We start from the raw sequence: 16627 nt of genomic DNA on the forward strand, positions 1-16627 counted from the left end.
GTCTTCACTTGCCCACGGCTTAGAACCCACCGGAATCCCCTTGCCTTCACACGGACTGCCTTTGCGGTCACACTTCTCTTTTCTCTCTTTGATTCTGTAGAGATTTGGGCAGAGTTTCCCCTTCTGTTTCTGATGATTTATGTCGACAGAGGAGAGGGTTATTTATAGGGAAGAGGCTTGGCAACCGTCCGGGCGATGTGATTGGTCATTTGGCCAACGGACACCTTTTCGCCCAAAACCGCCCAACCGCTTGCAAACCGCCCCTTTCTTCCTTTGGGCTAATCGATCTCAAGCCCAAATGTTTGCCCACAAGCTCAGCTCCCTTGCCCAAGCAACCTAGACCCAACGGACACCCATGACCAGCATCCGGACCATAACCATCACTCATGGTCCGCAATGACCGGTCAAGACTCCATCACTCCGTCCAGCTGAGTTCAGCTGAGTACTAGTTGCCTGAGCTGAGTGAGCTACTCCTCCAGCTCCTGTGAGCTGCCCAAGACTGTTGTGAGCTACCTACCAGCTCCACCTAGCTGTTTGAGCTACTTCCGGACCATGTCCAGCTTCCGGATCACTCATCCAGCTACTTTTTCCTTCTTTTCTTCTTATTCTGGTCAAGTCTCAGCTTCCTGATGCACTTAACCCTTAGTTTAGACCATGATACGCTTGCCTTTAGGTTTTTATAACCTGGCCAGCCCATCTCCCCGCACCATGGCCTGTCCGGATACCTTAGTTAGAACTAGGGACATGACAAGTCTCCCCCACTTGGAAGGAACTCGTCCCCGAGTTCATGCTGGATGATTCTCCAACCACATATTGACTATACCACTCAGGATACTCAGCTTTCATTCTTGCTTCTGTCTCCCAAGTGATAATGTCCTTACCATTGAATTCCCATACAATCTTTAGCATAGGAACTGTCTTCCTTCTCATTGCCTTTTCCATCCGATCAATGATTCGAACCGGCCTTGTTTCTAAGGTGAGGTTCTTACCAAGATCTTTTGGAATCTCTGGCAAAACAATGTCTTGATCCGTCAGGCACTTCCTTAGTTGAGACACATGAAATACATTATGGTAAGCATCCATTTCAGATGGCAAATCCAGTTTGTAAGCCACTGCCCCAACTCTTTCAAGTATCCTGAAGGGACCTAAGAACCTTGGGTCTAGTTTCCTTCTTCCAGAAACTCTTGCCCTACCTTTGAAGGTAATCATCTTGAGATAGATTAGATCACCAACCTCAAACTAAGATGTTTCCTTCTCTTGTCAGCATAGCTCTTTTGGCGGTCTTGAGCTTCCTTCATCTTTTCCTTGACCAGTTTGATCTTTCCTGTGGTTTCCTCCACAATCTCAGGACCTATTATGCTGCGCTCCCCCACTTGGATCCAGCATAAAGGTGTCCTGCAAGGCCGCCCATATAATGCTTCATAAGGAGACATACCTATGCTGGTGTGGAAGCTGTTGTTGTATGCAAACTCCACCAGTGGTAAATGCCTCTCCCATGTGTCACCCCAATCCAGAACACATGCCCTTAGCATATCTTCCAATGTCTGGATGGTCCTTTCTGATTGACCATCCGTTTGAGGATGATAGGATGTGCTCATGTTCACTCTTGTTCCTAGAGCCTTTTGAAAGGCCCTCCAGAAGTAAGAAGTGAACCTAGGGTCTCTGTCTGAGACTATACTGGCCGGCACTCCATGCAGCCTCACAATTTGATCCATATAGATCTTCACAATCTCTTCCACTCCATCACCTTTCTTGATGGGCAGGAAGTGTGCAGATTTGGTCAGGCGATCAACAATCACCCATACTGCATCCTTCTTGTTTCTGGATGTGGGAAATCCAGTCACAAAGTCCATTGTGATGTGATCCCACTTCCACTCTGGTATGGGAAGGTTTTGTAGTAAACCACTTGGAACTTGATGTTCAGCCTTGACCAATTGACAAGTAGGACACTTGGCCACCCACTCAGCAATGTCAGCCTTCATCCTGATCCAATGGTAATACCTTTTGATGTCTTTGTACATCTTATTTAGGCCCAGGTGCACTGAGAACTTAGACTTATGAGCCTGACTCATAATCTCTTCCTTTAGTCCCCGGTCACCAGGAACACTAACCCGCCCATGTACCAAAATGGTACCATTACTTGTGACTTGATACTCAGTCTTGTCATTCTTTGCAATTTTTTGCAATTCTCATCCAAGCCTTGTGCTTGTTGAATTCTGGTAAGCAGATCAGCCTGGTTCACAGCCTCTAAACCCAAAGGCTCATCCTCACTTGCCATGGTGTCTAGATGTAGTGACCGGACCATCCCTTCCAGGATCTCTGCTTCTTTCTCAGCTGATACCTCAGCCCTACGCCTGCTTAAAGCATCTGCCACTAGATTGGCCTTGCCTGGGTGGTAGGCAATGTCTAAATCATAGTCGGCCACAAACTCCATCCACCGCCTTTGTCTCAAATTCAACTCAGGTTGAGTGAAAATGTACTTCAGGCTCTTGTGGTCAGTGAGAATCTGAACCTTGGCACCATACAAGTATGATCTCCATATCTTTAAGGCAAATACCACTGCGGCCATCTCCAGGTCGTGTGTTGGGTAGTTGCCCTCATGCTTCCTGAGTTGCCTTGAGGCATATGCTATGACCTTCCCATTCTGTGTGAGCACACAGCCTAATCCAGTAATGGAAGCATCCGTGTACACCACATATGGTTGGTCTTCCTCAGGTAACACCAAAACTGGTGCACTGGTCAGCATGTTCTTCAAGGCTTCAAAGCTCTTTTCACAAGCTTCTGACCAGATGAATTTGACATCCTTTCCAGTAAGTTGTGTCATAGGTTGTGCCACACTTGCAAACCCTTTGACATACTTCCTGTAGTATCCGGCCAAACCCAAGAAGCTTCTTACTTCTGTAGCATTCTTTGGTCTTGGCCACTCTTGTATGCACTTGATCTTCTCCGGATCAACAGACACTCCTTCCTCAGACACCACATGTCCTAGGAAGCCAATGCTCTTCTGCCAAAAGCTACACTTGCTTAGCTTGGCAAACAATTGTTGCTCTCTCAGCCTTTCCAACACCAACCTGAGATGCTTCTCATGGTCTTCCCGGGTCTTAGAGTAAACTAGTATATCATCAATGAAGATGATTACAAATTCATCTAAGTACTCTCTGAAAATTCCATTCATCATCTTCATGAAGGCTGCTGGTGCATTAGTCAATCCGAATGGCATAACCACAAACTCATAGTGGCCATACCTAGTCCGGAAGGCTGTCTTCTTTACATCTCCTGATGCAATGGGGATTTGATGATAACCAGATGCCAAATCAATCTTGGAGAACCATTTGGCTCCTTTCAGTTGATCTAGCAACTCATCAATCCGGGGCAATGGGTACTTATTCTTTATAGTCACCCTATTCAACCCTCTATAATCAATGCACAACCTGAAGCTACCATCCTTCTTCTTGACAAAGAGGACTGGTGCACCCCAGGGTGATACACTTGGGCGTATGAACCCCTTTTCTAGCAACTCTTCAAGTTGTTTCTTTAGCTCAGCCATCTCAGCTGGAGCCATGCGGTATGGGCTCTTTGACATTGGGGCCGTCCCTGGTTCCAGTTCTATTATGAATGGGTCTGACCTATCAGGGGGAATGCCCTGTAGTGACCTAAACACATCATCAAACTCACTGACCAGCGGTATCCCGTCCGGGCCACCATCCCCTACGACCTCCTTAGTGGTGATTGTGGCTATATAAGCCTCACAACCTTGTTCCAGCATCCTTGCCGCTCGGACTGCTGATAACACTAAGCATCCAGAGGCCGGATTAATACCTTGGTACTTGATCGGGGGTCCACACCCACTCTCAAACTGCACCCTTCCTCGATGACAGTCTAAGGTGGCCCGATTCTTGCCAAGCCAGTCCATACCTAGGATCACCTCGTGATTCTTAAGGCGGACCACAATCAGATCCACCGGCATTGCCTTACTATGGATCATTACTGGAATGTCTTTGACTAGACCTAGTGGGTGCATCATTTGCCCACCGGCTGCACTCACCAAGCCAAGATCATCCCTAGTTCCCATTTGGAACATACCTTTTCCAATCATATCTGGACTCACAAAACTATGTGTAGCTCCAGTATCAAATAATACATGTGTTTCCACACCACCAATACATAAGGTCCCTACATAAGACCTTATCTAAGTATCTAGTCCATCCTAGATTCCATACCATGCAATTCTAATAAATTTAAAAATTTAAACAGAATGGGTTTAGAGTTATACCAGTGATCGCCTTGAAGGGTCCGGACTCATCCACATCCCTTGAAAGCTCATAGACTCGAGGTGCTGAAGTTTGGCCTTGTTTGGGGTCTGGCCGGTTCTGCTCACCACGGCCCTTGCCTTGTCCAGTTTGCAACTGGGGACAGTCCACACGGAAATGCCCTTTCTTGCCACACTGATGACAAGTCCTGGCCTCACTGGTCGAGCCTTGCCCACGGTTCCTATCCGGACCTGGACAATCCCGAGCTGAGTGATCCATCTTGCCACAACGGGTGCAAGCTCCCATTGCCTTCCAACACTCTCCACCATGGTGTTTACCACACTTGGGACACTCTGGCCTACCACTTGAGGTTTTACCCCCTTCAGCCGCATCCCTCTTTCTTTTCTTGTCACCACCTGACCAGAGGACACCACCACACTCTTCAGCTTGTGCTTGTTCTCCTCAGCCAGATTGGTCTCCAGCATTGCCATCCTTTCCACCAGCTCAGAGACTGTGTTGAAGGTGCGGACTGAGCAATAAGTCTTAAGTTCAGGCCTTAGGCCCCTTATGAACCTGCGGACCTGAACCTTCTCATCCTCAAGTTCCTTACCCACATACCTCCTGAGCCGGTTGAACTCTTCCTCATACTCCCTTACTGACCGTTTACCCTGAACCAAGTCCAGGAACTTTGCCTCCAAACGGTCCCATGCTTCAGCTGGAAAGTACTTGTGGTTGAACTCAACCTCAAAGTCAGAGAACTTCACAATGGAACCATTAGTACGCTTGTCCAGGGACAGCCACCAGTTGTGTGCATCTCCCTCCAGGAAGTGCACTGCTATGTCTCTTTGGTACTCCTCAGGGCACCTTGTGGATTTGAAGTTTCTGACCAGACGGTCCCTCCACTCATCTGCCTCCATGGGATCAGCACTTCCAGCAAAGTGTTTGGTTCCCAAACGAGAGATGTGCTCAAGCACCTTCAGGTAATCAACCTTCTTAGTTGTTCCCACTGGTGGATCCAACTCAATCACTTCAGCAAGAGGCGCCACATATCCACCAGTCACACCAGTTCCAGGAGCTATCACTTGTGCTTGAGTAGTCTGACCCACAGATGAATTCACAACTGGTGTGAACACTTGGGTCATTGCCAGCATCTGACTCCCCATCAACTTGATTGCATCAAGTATCTGCTTCATGGTTGGTTCAGCCATTGATTCATCCGGTCCAATCCTCCCATCCCTCTGGATGTTTGGATCAACTCGGTGACCAGTCCCTGAGGACTCAGCTTCACCTTCCACATCATTCCTCTGCTGTCCACCAGCTGCTCCCAGTTGACTTCTGGCTGCATTCACTGGTTGTCCCGTCTCGTCCATCTGTCTGTCCTCTCCACCCAACTGAATCTCAGCCTGATTAACTTGAGTTTCAGTCAGAATGACCTCACTGGTATGTCCAGCAGGTGGAACTGACAACAACACTTGTGGATTGGGTTCTGAGGCATCTCCAGCTCCGGACGCCCCTGTCCCATCCTTGTTCTTCAGAGACTTCTTCCTTGTTCCCTTAGGTCAACAAAGACAAACACAAGGCAAAGGTTAGATTAACATCTTTTAGTTGCAAACCCCAAGCAATTCTAATGTTAACCAATACCAAAACCTGCCATGAGACCCAGCCGGATGTGTGATGACCTGCCCTAACCCAACAGCCTAGAATCAAGCATGCTCTGATACCAACTTGTAAGACCCAAACCTGGATCCCATGATCCAACCAGTCCGCGGCCTTACCTAAACATCTAAGTGCAATTCAGCCGGTTAAGGTCCAAATGTTTACTTAGTCATTTTTCAAACATTTGAGGTTCATGCAATAATAAAAACAATGCGGAAGCTTAAGGCAAACAATCATATTATATATATGTCAAATGTGATCCATACAAAGTATTCAAATCATTCAGTTGCACAATAGGCTATGATAAATCCAAATGTATACAACATGAACTACATCACACATCCCACACGGCCAAGGTCTTCATGGCTCCTTAGCCTTACCACGATCCCTGTCAGGACCTGAAATCAAAACCCACAACACATATGCATGAGAATCCTGACCGATATCCTAGCAATATACAACCTAAGCATGGTTTGGACACTTAGTCCATTTCTGGCCGACTTGTGGCCCATTGATTTACTCATCCTAAATCCAATTAAAACACATGATAAATCATGATAATTCATGATTAAGAGAATGGTCCAAGCGGATTTCCCAGAACCGGCCTTGATCATATTGATCTTGGCCATGAACAACCTAACCGGCCTCATGGTACCATCTCGAAATCAATCATATAAAATTATTCTATCACTTTGATAATTCATTATAAATCCCCACTAAGAGATATCAAACGCCAAATCCCAATAACTCCCACTGGAAGCATGAGATCAGACCATACATGCCCAACCAAGGCCATGGAGAGATTACTCTGATCTAGCCAAGCCTTGGTGGCGTGTTCATGAGTTTAGACCCATAAATAACTTCAGAATATAATGGAGAAGAGATATATTGACAGAGAAAGAACAATAGATGCAACCATCCACTCATGGATCAAACGGCCAAATCACCCGGATGGATGATTCATGGCGGTTTGTACTTGGTTTGCATCCAGTACCTTAGGTGTGTGTTCGGAAGCCCCCACACTCTTCTCTGCAGCCTTCTCCTTTCCTCTGGTTTCCATTTCCATCAAGTCTTCACTTGCCCACGGCTTAGAACCCACCGGAATCCCCTTGCCTTCACACGGACTGCCTTTGCGGTCACACTTCTCTTTTCTCTCTTTGATTCTGTAGAGATTTGGGCAGAGTTTCCCCTTCTGTTTCTGATGATTTATGTCGACAGAGGAGAGGGTTATTTATAGAGAAGAGGCTTGGCAACCGTCCGGGCGATGTGATTGGTCATTTGGCCAACGGACACCTTTTCGCCCAAAACCGCCCAACCGCTTGCAAACCGCCCCTTTCTTCCTTTGGGCTAATCGATCTCAAGCCCAAATGTTTGCCCACAAGCTCAGCTCCCTTGCCCAAGCAACCTAGACCCAACGGACACCCATGACCAGCATCCGGACCATAACCATCACTCATGGTCCGCAATGACCGGTCAAGACTCCATCACTCCGTCCAGCTGAGTTCAGCTGAGTACTAGTTGCCTGAGCTGAGTGAGCTACTCCTCCAGCTCTTGTGAGCTGCCCAAGACTGTTGTGAGCTACCTACCAGCTCCACCTAGCTGTTTGAGCTACTTCCGGACCATGTCCAGCTTCCGGATCACTCATCCAGCTACTTTTTCCTTCTTTTCTTCTTATTCTGGTCAAGTCTCAGCTTCCTGATGCACTTAACCCTTAGTTTAGACCATGATACGCTTGCCTTTAGGTTTTTATAACCTGGCCAGCCCATCTCCCCGCACCATGGCCTGTCCGGATACCTTAGTTAGAACTAGGGACATGACATCCTTAGTGTCTTTCCTCCATGCCGCGTCCGTGTAACAGACGATCGAGGAAGGTGAAGAGATCTGCGGTGGTATTTGCGGTGGAGCTTTGACTATCAGTGGAGGGCTTTTAACCTGAGAGCGCTCCCATTCCTTAGCGAGAACGACGGATTTTGTGATGATTTCTTGAGGCGAAACTTGCTTATTTTCGAAGGTAAGTTGATTCATGTTTAACCATAGGCTCCAACAAATCCAAGCAAAAAGGTTAACTGATGTTTCCATAGGTGACATGTTTACCTTGCTGAAGGATAATTGGAATGTAGATCGGAAGGAGGAGCACGCGAGGGGGTCCAAAGGAACTGACCATGGACAGAGATCCCAAGTCTCCTTAGGTGTTGTGCAATGGAATAGGATGTGTTCCAGGGTCTCTTCGGCTCCACACTTTGCATATGAAATATGTCCTAGAAACCCTCTCTTGCGTAGATTGTCTCCCGTAGGCAGGTTGTTGATTGCGCAGCGCCACATGAACATCTTGATTTTAGGTAGTAGTTTAAGATTCCAAATAAACTTCTGCCAGTTCCAGTTAGGATCTACCAAGATAGTCGATTGGTTTTTTATCTTTTGGGCTGCATAATAACCAGACTTTAGTGAGTAATTGCCTGTGTTTTGTTGTGTCCAGATGTAAGTATCCTTCATCCCTGCGACGCTAGGGCGTATGGAGAAGATGTGCTCTGCAAGTCAATTGCTATAGACCAATATGAATCTTGAATGAGAAAGCTGACATTGTCTCTACTACTACTATACTAGATACATGATGGCAAAGGAACAAAGAAGTCAATCATACAAACAATGCAATGATAACTTCTTTACTCGTAAGCTAACACCAAAAAAACAAATCGACAACAAAAGTTGTTGCGATCAAATACATTTGAAGTTATGAGATCAAATACATTTGAGATCAAATACATTTGGTAGTATGTTAAGATTTTTACATGTAATTGAGAGAAGAAAAGTTACAAGAGCAAATTAATCTATACGTAATTGTAATGCGATCAGATAATCATCATATACAATGTATTTACATTTTGTCACGCAACCAAAGTATACAAATGTTTTCTAACTAAAGTCATGTATATTCAACGTAGACATTATTAGAAACAAAAAGTATTAATAATAGAAACAGAAAACAACTCTCTCATTGGTAAGATAAAAACACCATGGAAAGGTGTTTCAAAGTTCATGGGTGGAGTTTATTGGCCAACGGACCCCATCATCTTCTTCATCATCATCTCTTCACCCACTTTCTCCCCAATTTATATTCTCTCTCATCTCTCTTAATTAATAACCGATCAAAACGTATTCTTCGATTTAATCATCTGGGTCTCCCTAAAAATTCCACCTTTCGATCTTTCTCTCCATGGGCAACATCAGCAGCGGAGGAGACGACGGTAGACGCAGCCGTAGACAACGGCGGAGCAATTCCCTTCCAACATCTTCTCCACCACAACAACCACCGCCACCACCTAATCGCATCGTCTTCGCCGCGGCTACACCGTACCCAAACCCTAATTACCAGTACCCTGGTTACTACCCTCCTCCTCCTCCTCAGGCACCTTACGACCATCACCACCACATCCACTATCCTCCTCCTCCGCATCCGTATCACCACCCTTACGGAAGATACCCTTACGGTGGTGGACCCATGATGCCTCCGCAGCTTCCCTGCGTCGAACATCAGAAAGCCGTCACGATTCGTAACGACGTTAACCTCAAAAAGGAGTCTCTAAAACTCGAACCCGACCCGGATAACCCGGGTCGGTTCCTCGTCTCCTTCACGTTTGATGCTACCGTCTCCGGAAGGTAATAAAAACCCAACCTTTACTATATTCAAAAAAAAAAAAAACCGAACCTTTACATCAGAAACGCCATTTGTGTTGTGTCTTAAAACTAAATTGTTTATGTCGAACTTGTGTTAAAAAAAAAAAAACAGAATCACAATTATTTTCTTCGCTAAAGAAACCGAACAATGCGTCCTCACAGCTACAAAGGAAGACACTTTACCACCGATCACCATGGATTTCGAGAAAGGCCTCGGTCAGAAGTTCAGACAGCCTCCCGGTTCGGGCATAGATCTGTCGTTATTCGAAGACGGTGAGCTCTTTAAGGCGGCGACGTTGGAGACAGATGTGTATCCGTTGGCGGTTAAGGCAGAAGCAGCAGTTACTTCAGAAGAAGCAGAAGAGGAGGAGAGTAAGAACGCGCAGATTACTCAAGCGGTTTACGAGAAGGAGAAAGGAGAGGTTAAGATAAGAGTGGTGAAGCAGATACTCTGGGTTAACGGGACTAGGTACGAGCTGCAAGAGATTTATGGGATTGGGAATACGGTTGGTGGGGGTGATGATGATGAGGCTGATGATGATGGTAATGATGATCCGGGGAAAGAATGTGTTATTTGTTTGTCTGAGCCACGAGACACTACTGTGCTTCCATGTCGACACATGGTAAATGTTCTTGTTAGAATGCTGATTGATGAACTCTGTTTCTCTTGTTTGCTGATTTGGAAAGTGTTTTGGGTTTTGTGGTGCAGTGTATGTGTAGCGGATGTGCTAAGGTGTTGAGGTTTCAGACGAATCGATGCCCGATTTGCAGGCAACCTGTTGAAAGGCTTTTGGAGATACAAGTTCATGGTAATAGTGGGAGTGGGAATAATACAGAGCAAGAAGGAGGAACAGCTGAACAAGAGTAGCCAAACATATCTTATATGCATGTTTGATCCATGTGTAACATGTTTAACAATAAAATGTCCTGATTCCCAATTTTATAATATAGAAATTTCAAAGTCATCTTGATTCATTCACTATTAGTATCATCCTTCAATGTTATTCACACAAATACAGCAAGAAACAAGTGCGCACACACACACTGACTCAGGGTAAGAAACGGTAATAGCAGAGGGGGGCAAGAAAGAGAGAACTGATGGATCCTTTCGTCTTCATCTCATTACTTCAGTACACTGCAAAGGAACAAAAAGTTTGTTCCGTTAAAAGAAACTCTGTTTTTTACTTTTATATGATGCATCTTTTTTTAGTATGAGAAGAAGGTTACTTGTATAAGTATGCAGCGATGCCCAACACAATACACAGCAAAACAATATCGATGCAGAAGTTCCGGCTTGACCTCAGCTGCATTAATAAAGAAGGAATCAACAACAGGGCTGAGAGTTTGAGAAGAAAAAGTTTCAAAGGCTCAAAGATCAACCTGGTTCACAGTATCTTTAAGTCTAACATTGGTGTTCTTAAGATCCGAGGTTGCTCTGTCCACCTGTGAGCGAGCTCAGTAAGTTATTCAGACCATACAACTAATGGTTTAAGATAAAAGGAAATGAATTTGGCTGTGTGTTCTACCTTGGAGTCGATTTCATCCATCAGAGGAACTTGCCGATCCAGCTCCTGCATGAATTACATGGGTCGTGACATGGATCATCAGCTCAAGTACTGAATAAGTGGAGCGAGTAATTAAGAGCTGCAATTTTAACAAACTCACCTCGTTCATATCAGACGCCATATTCTTCAAAGCATCTAAACCTTCGGAGATCATGTCCAGACCTTGTTCCTGATATATAATACTCATGTCGACAAAGTCATATACCATCAGAGCTTAAGCGAGGAAAAGAGTAGAGATAGAACATCACTTGCCTGCTTGATTTTCCGCATCTCATACTCTTGTCTGAACTGGCTAGATTCATGTGATTCTTGAAAGTAATCATCATCAAAACGCCCATCTAACATCCACAATAGAGATGAGTTAGTGATGCGGAACAAGATGCTGTTGAAGGAGTCCCAGCACTACTATACAATAAGGAACAAAGCTAGTTGTGTCAAATCACCTGAATCAAACTTGATATCAGGACGAGATGCTGTTGAAGGAGCCCAAGCATTGGTGGCTTTAGGGCCACCAGCTGTTCCATCAGGTATGGCGTCAATCCTGGCCGGAAGCGCAAGGACCAAATCATTTCTAGCAGCAAGCTCTTCGGTTGTAAGGCCCTTGACCTAAACAATGGTATAGATTGCCACCGAGTTTACAAATATTCTCTTAAATATCAGTTATTTTTTTATTAGAAATCTCTTTAAACAAACTACACTCTTTATACTCGACTTTACACTGAATGACTTTACACTGAATGCGACACTGACCAATTACTAACCAATCCAGCTAAACTTCATTTGGTCTAAGATAATTCGAATCTCTTGATTCATCCTTATCTCTTAAGCTAAGCTTTATTGCCAAACCGTGTCATTAACAACTTCCACCAATAAGCTGACAACACGCCACGACTGTTAGTGTTCTAACCTCAACATCTGGTCCTAGCACTAAACCACCATTCTCTCTCTTTCTCGGCCATTATTTACAATCATTCCGAAAACAAAGAACCTCAGTCAAACTAGAAGCAACATAGCTGATCGATCCATGAAGGGAGGGAAGAGTAAAAGATGATGAGAAAGGAAAGCTAACCCGCTTAACAGCAAGTCTCTGCAACTTGGGAACTTCCTCAGACAACCTAGCCTTAGTCCTGCGGATCTCAGCGTTCATTGCAACAGCAGAAGCCCTGTTCTTCTCCTTGGTAACAAGTTCAGCTTTCTGCAAAAAAACCCAACACAAAACCATCATACAAAAGTTTCGATATTTCAACTACACTCATGCAAAGTTTCCACCTTTAAAGTCCAGACACCAAAAATAACAAACTCTTATGTGCCAACATTGTAAAGCACACAACTTTGAATCCAATTATGCAAGAGAGGGATAATCACACCTCGAGAGCAGTCTCGATTTGGGTCTCGAAAGCGCCATAGAGACGAGCGAAAGCATCATCGCCAGAGACATTAGCCTCACGCTGTTTGTCGACATCGTACTTGTCGTACTTCTTACAGATCGAGTCAACTCTAGTCAAAATATCGATCACTGTCATCTTCCGGATCTAAAGGGCATATAATAATAATAATAATCTCTGATCCGAAGACTTTCGTTTTGTGAAAATTTGAATTTCTGTGTCCGGACGAACGTTTGGAGAAAGTGGTTCTTCGGCGGACAAAACAGCCGGCAAGAGAATATTTACTTATTACTACCCAAACCTTTCTTTATTTTACATTATTGACTCTAACTTTATATATTACCAAACTAGTCCATCGGCGGTGGTCTTTATTTATATTTACTGCGTGAATCTTTTAGAGACAAGTTTATAAAGTCTTCCCAACTGTCTCCGGCCGGCGAGTGGTGGTGATCTCCGGAAGCTTCGAAGCGCAGCCATGGCCGATGAATTTGCGGTTAGATCTGTTCTCCCCCTCTCTGTCAATTTGTTCGTTTCCTTGAGATCAATTCTCTCGTTAGTTACTCACGATGATGAAGATGAACCGCTAGATCTGCATTTGACTGTGTTTAGATTCTGCTTTTCCTATAATCTTACGATACTCTCCCATGCCTAGCTGCCGATTTGAGTCTGATGATTATGATCTGATCTGATTAGTTTAATGCATATGATGTTCCGGTTCTTAGATCGAGATTTGCGAGCATTTTTGGGTTCATTCATGTGATCGACCGAACCAAAGTTGTTATCTTTAGATACTATCATCACATGCATGTGATCTATTCATTTGCAGAAATGGCCACTGGTAATTATAGGATTAATCTCTTCTTCGTGGCCTTTTACTCTAATTGGCTGAAACTAAACTGAGAAAAGCTAATTAGCATGTTTCTATCTGTGTCTATATCTTGCAAAGTCTGCAACTTTTCTCATTTTCTTACAGAAACATTGTAATGATAGGCATCTGTTCTTGTGTTCTGTCCCTCTCGCTTGATCTTGTTGTGCTCTTCTTGCATATGGATTTTATTTTGAAGTTGCTAAGAGAGAGAAAAAACAATGTTAACAGGGAAAAATCGAAAGCAAAGGGCTAAACCCGGGACTGATCGTCCTTCTTGTGATTGGTGGGTTGCTGGTGACTTTCCTTGTGGGGAACTTCATCCTCTACACATACGCTCAGAAGAATCTGCCTCCGAGGAAGAAGAAGCCTCTTTCCAAGAAGAAGATGAAGAAAGAGAAGCTTAAGAAAGGCGTTCAAGTTCCTGGCGAGTAGTTTCTTTTTGTTTTGTTATCTTTGATCATTTCCACTTTGCACGACTAGACCTTTACATGACTCTTTTAGTTTTGAATGTTTCGATATTAGCATATGATGTTTCTTGAATTAACAATGGGTTCTCATCCCTATAAGCTTTGCTGGGTAATGTGATGTCGAGTTTGATATAGCTTTTGATGTGTTCCTTTGTTAATAGTATATCTTAATGACGAATTGCAGGAAAAAAAAAGCAACTAAATGTCTTGTTAGGATGTCTTTGGTCAGAATACAGAACACAATAGATGACAAACTGTTATATTAAACTGAGATTATCTTTTACATTTTAACTTAGAAAAGTCAACAGTGACGCACACTAACAGCTTGAGGATAGACAATAGATTAAGAAGTTCACATATCCGCAATCACTAGCTATTCTTCTAAACCTTGCAATCTAAATCTCTAGAGAAATATGAAGAAGACTTCTGGTAGTCTGGGATTCTTCTGGTTAACATAAAAGATTCTTCTGGATTTTATTACAACACCACCTTGGCATGATATGATGATACGAACCTTCAGAGATCTGGATCCTTCTGGTGTTGCAAGATCGAGTATATACAGGAAATTACTGTGCAGAATTTATGATGACGATTGGGGATTATCTAGAGTTGTTGCTTTTATTAAACATGGACAGATGACTCCATAGGTCTTTTCATCCCAATGATCGGCTTCCTTTCCTCTTTATCAGTTTGGTTATGTTGGCTCCATGAAACTGAGAGATCCTGGTTCATGTCTTGTTCATGTTCATCATCTGAGGAAACACCAACAAATTTGTTATGCGTTAAGGAATTCAATAAAGCGAGTATTGAAATATATGTTTGGTTTCAGTTTCTGTTTCTTCAGTTTTTTTTTTCGTCAATGAGAGACTTAATGATGAGATTTAGATTAGAACCAAATGTACCTGAACGGTCCAAGAGAGGAAACTCGGTCAGCCGTCTAACGCAGACCTTAAGCGCTTGGAGTTCAGCTTCCTTCTCTTGGAGTTTGGACTGAGTAGTCTGCAGTTCAGACTCAAGCTCATTGATCTGGCCTTCTTGTTGCTCAATGAGAAGGCGGCTTAGTTTCTTGTCCAGCTCAGATGCTGATATTCCACCGTATTGGTATGACTCAGATCCATTCACCACATCCTTACACTCCTCCATACATTCACTTGTCTAATGCAAAAAAAAGTAAAAGTTTAGTATTAGCTTTCAACCGTTGTACCCAACCAACTAACCAATGCCCAACATCATAACGTAAGGAACACACTAACCTCAGCCAAGTTGAGTTTCTGAAGCTCAGATTCAAGCTCCATCTCCAACTGTTCCATTTCTACTGCCTCATCATGTTCTGGCTCCTCGGTTAGGATGCTGCTGGCATATTCTCCATCATTGCCTGACTTAGTGTCCAGAGATTCTCTTGTGGGATCAGATATTCCACTGGATTTCACCTCATGGAAACCCTGTAAAGACTTAATCCTAGAAAGTTCATCTTTAAGCTCCTGGATGACTTTGACAGTTTCTTCTGTTGCTGTATGCAGCTTACTGATTTCGTTTTTCTCTGCTGACATCATGTACATCATGCAGACACCAAGTGCCGAGCTGAAAGTGGAACGATCTGAAACATGGAAGAATCAATTGTCAATAACATACAAAAGCCAAAAAGGAATGTGATAGGCTTAATTAATCTACAGACAAAGATCTATTTTGTCGGAATCAACTTAACTATAGACTAAGCACAAAAATAGTGACCAAAGCTCAAATCACTCTTGCAGTAACCATAATTGACAACAACTCAGAGTATATATACATGAACATTAGTAAGCGAAGTAGCACCTTCGGAGACTGCACATAAATTACATAAGAGATTCAAATTAATTAACAAAATCATCACAGTTTTCAAAAAAAAAAAAAGCTCAAACCTTGATTATTATCATAACGTGACACACGTTTTGAAGCAGAGGAGGCAGCAGCACTCAAAGTTCGCGCCTTTTTCAAGCAAACACTTCCAGATCGGTTCTCGATCTCAGAGCCACCACCACCACCACTGTTTTTCTTTTTCTTCTGCTTCATCAATCCACGAACCTTAACCTTGCATGACACCCCTGCACACTTCCTAAACCCGGGAGAAGACCCGGATCCGGACCGTGCAGACCCGGAGCTAGAAAACCGGAAAACGCCGTTGGTTTTGTCGCAAGGAGAGTTGAGAAATCCGATACCGACAGGAGGAGGAGCGACGGGCTCACGCTCTTCTTCTCCGTGATCCTCGGGTGGAGAAAAAGGGTTCAAGAAGCGTTTGGCAATAAGACCAGTGGATCCAGCAATGGCTGCTCCTAGAATAACTTGCCACATCTCTGACACTCAGAAAGTGTCGAATAAGAGAGAAGCGAATATTAGAGGAAGTAGATCAAGAAAGAGCTGAGGAGTTTTGAAGTGTAGAAAACGACGAACAGAGTCGGAGAAAGTCCCGAGGAGACAGAGAGAGAGAGAAGAAGAAGAAGAAGAAATGGAGATTTTTTTTTGTTTTGTTTTTCAGCGGCGGTGGGTCAGACCATCACATGTTTCCCGCTTTTCAGACAAAGTTTCCAAATTTAATCTTTTCTTACCAAACTCATTTTTAGATTTTTAAAATTAGGGCTTCTGTCGTATTAATATCGTATGTTTCCCCCAAAAAATATTAGGCCTTCTGTTTAAGCTGGGCTTTTAAAGGCCCATTTAATCAGTAATGGTTCGGCCTCTGTTTTGGTTTATAGACACCAAATGACGAATTTGCCCTCGACAG

The 16627-nt window shown here is 43.9% G+C and overlaps 4 protein-coding genes across 4 annotated transcripts; 2 read left to right on the forward strand and 2 right to left on the reverse strand.

Moving 5' to 3' along the window:
• The first annotated feature begins 8936 nt into the window (after positions 1 to 8936).
• Positions 8937 to 10563, forward strand: LOC108805659 (probable E3 ubiquitin-protein ligase LOG2). Its single transcript, XM_018577593.2, has 3 exons — positions 8937 to 9563; positions 9694 to 10204; positions 10291 to 10563. Exons 1-3 carry the CDS (start codon positions 9121 to 9123, stop codon positions 10447 to 10449), a joined length of 1113 nt encoding a protein of 370 aa, XP_018433095.1. The 5' UTR covers positions 8937 to 9120; the 3' UTR covers positions 10450 to 10563.
• On the reverse strand, positions 10492 to 12797 carry LOC108805661 (syntaxin-71). The gene is made up of 9 exons (XM_018577594.2): positions 12514 to 12797; positions 12216 to 12341; positions 11590 to 11752; positions 11399 to 11484; positions 11247 to 11315; positions 11108 to 11152; positions 10962 to 11024; positions 10809 to 10885; positions 10492 to 10716 (listed from the first exon to the last, which is right to left on the reverse strand). Exons 1-9 carry the CDS (start codon positions 12667 to 12669, stop codon positions 10704 to 10706), a joined length of 798 nt encoding a protein of 265 aa, XP_018433096.1. The 5' UTR covers positions 12670 to 12797; the 3' UTR covers positions 10492 to 10703.
• A 79-nt stretch (positions 12798 to 12876) lies between these two features.
• On the forward strand, positions 12877 to 14000 carry LOC108810023 (DNA-binding protein S1FA3). Its single transcript, XM_018582151.2, has 2 exons — positions 12877 to 13024; positions 13628 to 14000. The coding sequence occupies exons 1-2, from the start codon at positions 13007 to 13009 to the stop codon at positions 13829 to 13831; spliced, it is 222 nt and encodes a 73-aa protein (XP_018437653.1). The 5' UTR covers positions 12877 to 13006; the 3' UTR covers positions 13832 to 14000.
• A 116-nt stretch (positions 14001 to 14116) lies between these two features.
• Positions 14117 to 16399, reverse strand: LOC108809669 (protein POLAR LOCALIZATION DURING ASYMMETRIC DIVISION AND REDISTRIBUTION). Its single transcript, XM_018581828.2, has 4 exons — positions 15768 to 16399; positions 15120 to 15463; positions 14769 to 15021; positions 14117 to 14618 (listed from the first exon to the last, which is right to left on the reverse strand). Exons 1-4 carry the CDS (start codon positions 16195 to 16197, stop codon positions 14488 to 14490), a joined length of 1158 nt encoding a protein of 385 aa, XP_018437330.1. The 5' UTR covers positions 16198 to 16399; the 3' UTR covers positions 14117 to 14487.
• Positions 16400 to 16627: the final 228 nt, after the last annotated feature.

This window comes from Raphanus sativus, chromosome 6 (genome assembly GCF_000801105.2).
Source record: "Raphanus sativus cultivar WK10039 chromosome 6, ASM80110v3, whole genome shotgun sequence".
Lineage (NCBI taxonomy): Eukaryota > Viridiplantae > Streptophyta > Magnoliopsida > Brassicales > Brassicaceae > Raphanus > Raphanus sativus.

Excerpts from the sequence above, each read along its gene's own strand:
- LOC108805659 (XM_018577593.2), top strand. The coding sequence starts at position 9,121 with ATGGGCAACATCAGCAGCGGAGGAGACGACGGTAGACGCAGCCGTAGA. Across the intron at positions 9,564-9,693 it reads GATGCTACCGTCTCCGGAAG|AATCACAATTATTTTCTTCG; the intron begins GTAATAAAAACC and ends AAAAAAAAACAG. Across the intron at positions 10,205-10,290 it reads TGCTTCCATGTCGACACATG|TGTATGTGTAGCGGATGTGC; the intron begins GTAAATGTTCTT and ends TTTGTGGTGCAG.
- LOC108805661 (XM_018577594.2), bottom strand. The coding sequence starts at position 12,669 with ATGACAGTGATCGATATTTTGACTAGAGTTGACTCGATCTGTAAGAAG. Across the intron at positions 12,342-12,513 it reads AAATCGAGACTGCTCTCGAG|AAAGCTGAACTTGTTACCAA; the intron begins GTGTGATTATCC and ends GTTTTTTTGCAG. Across the intron at positions 11,153-11,246 it reads TGGCGTCTGATATGAACGAG|GAGCTGGATCGGCAAGTTCC; the intron begins GTGAGTTTGTTA and ends TAATTCATGCAG.
- LOC108809669 (XM_018581828.2), bottom strand. The coding sequence starts at position 16,197 with ATGTGGCAAGTTATTCTAGGAGCAGCCATTGCTGGATCCACTGGTCTT. Across the intron at positions 15,464-15,767 it reads ACGTTATGATAATAATCAAG|ATCGTTCCACTTTCAGCTCG; the intron begins GTTTGAGCTTTT and ends TCCATGTTTCAG. Across the intron at positions 14,619-14,768 it reads TCCTCTCTTGGACCGTTCAG|ATGATGAACATGAACAAGAC; the intron begins GTACATTTGGTT and ends GTGTTTCCTCAG.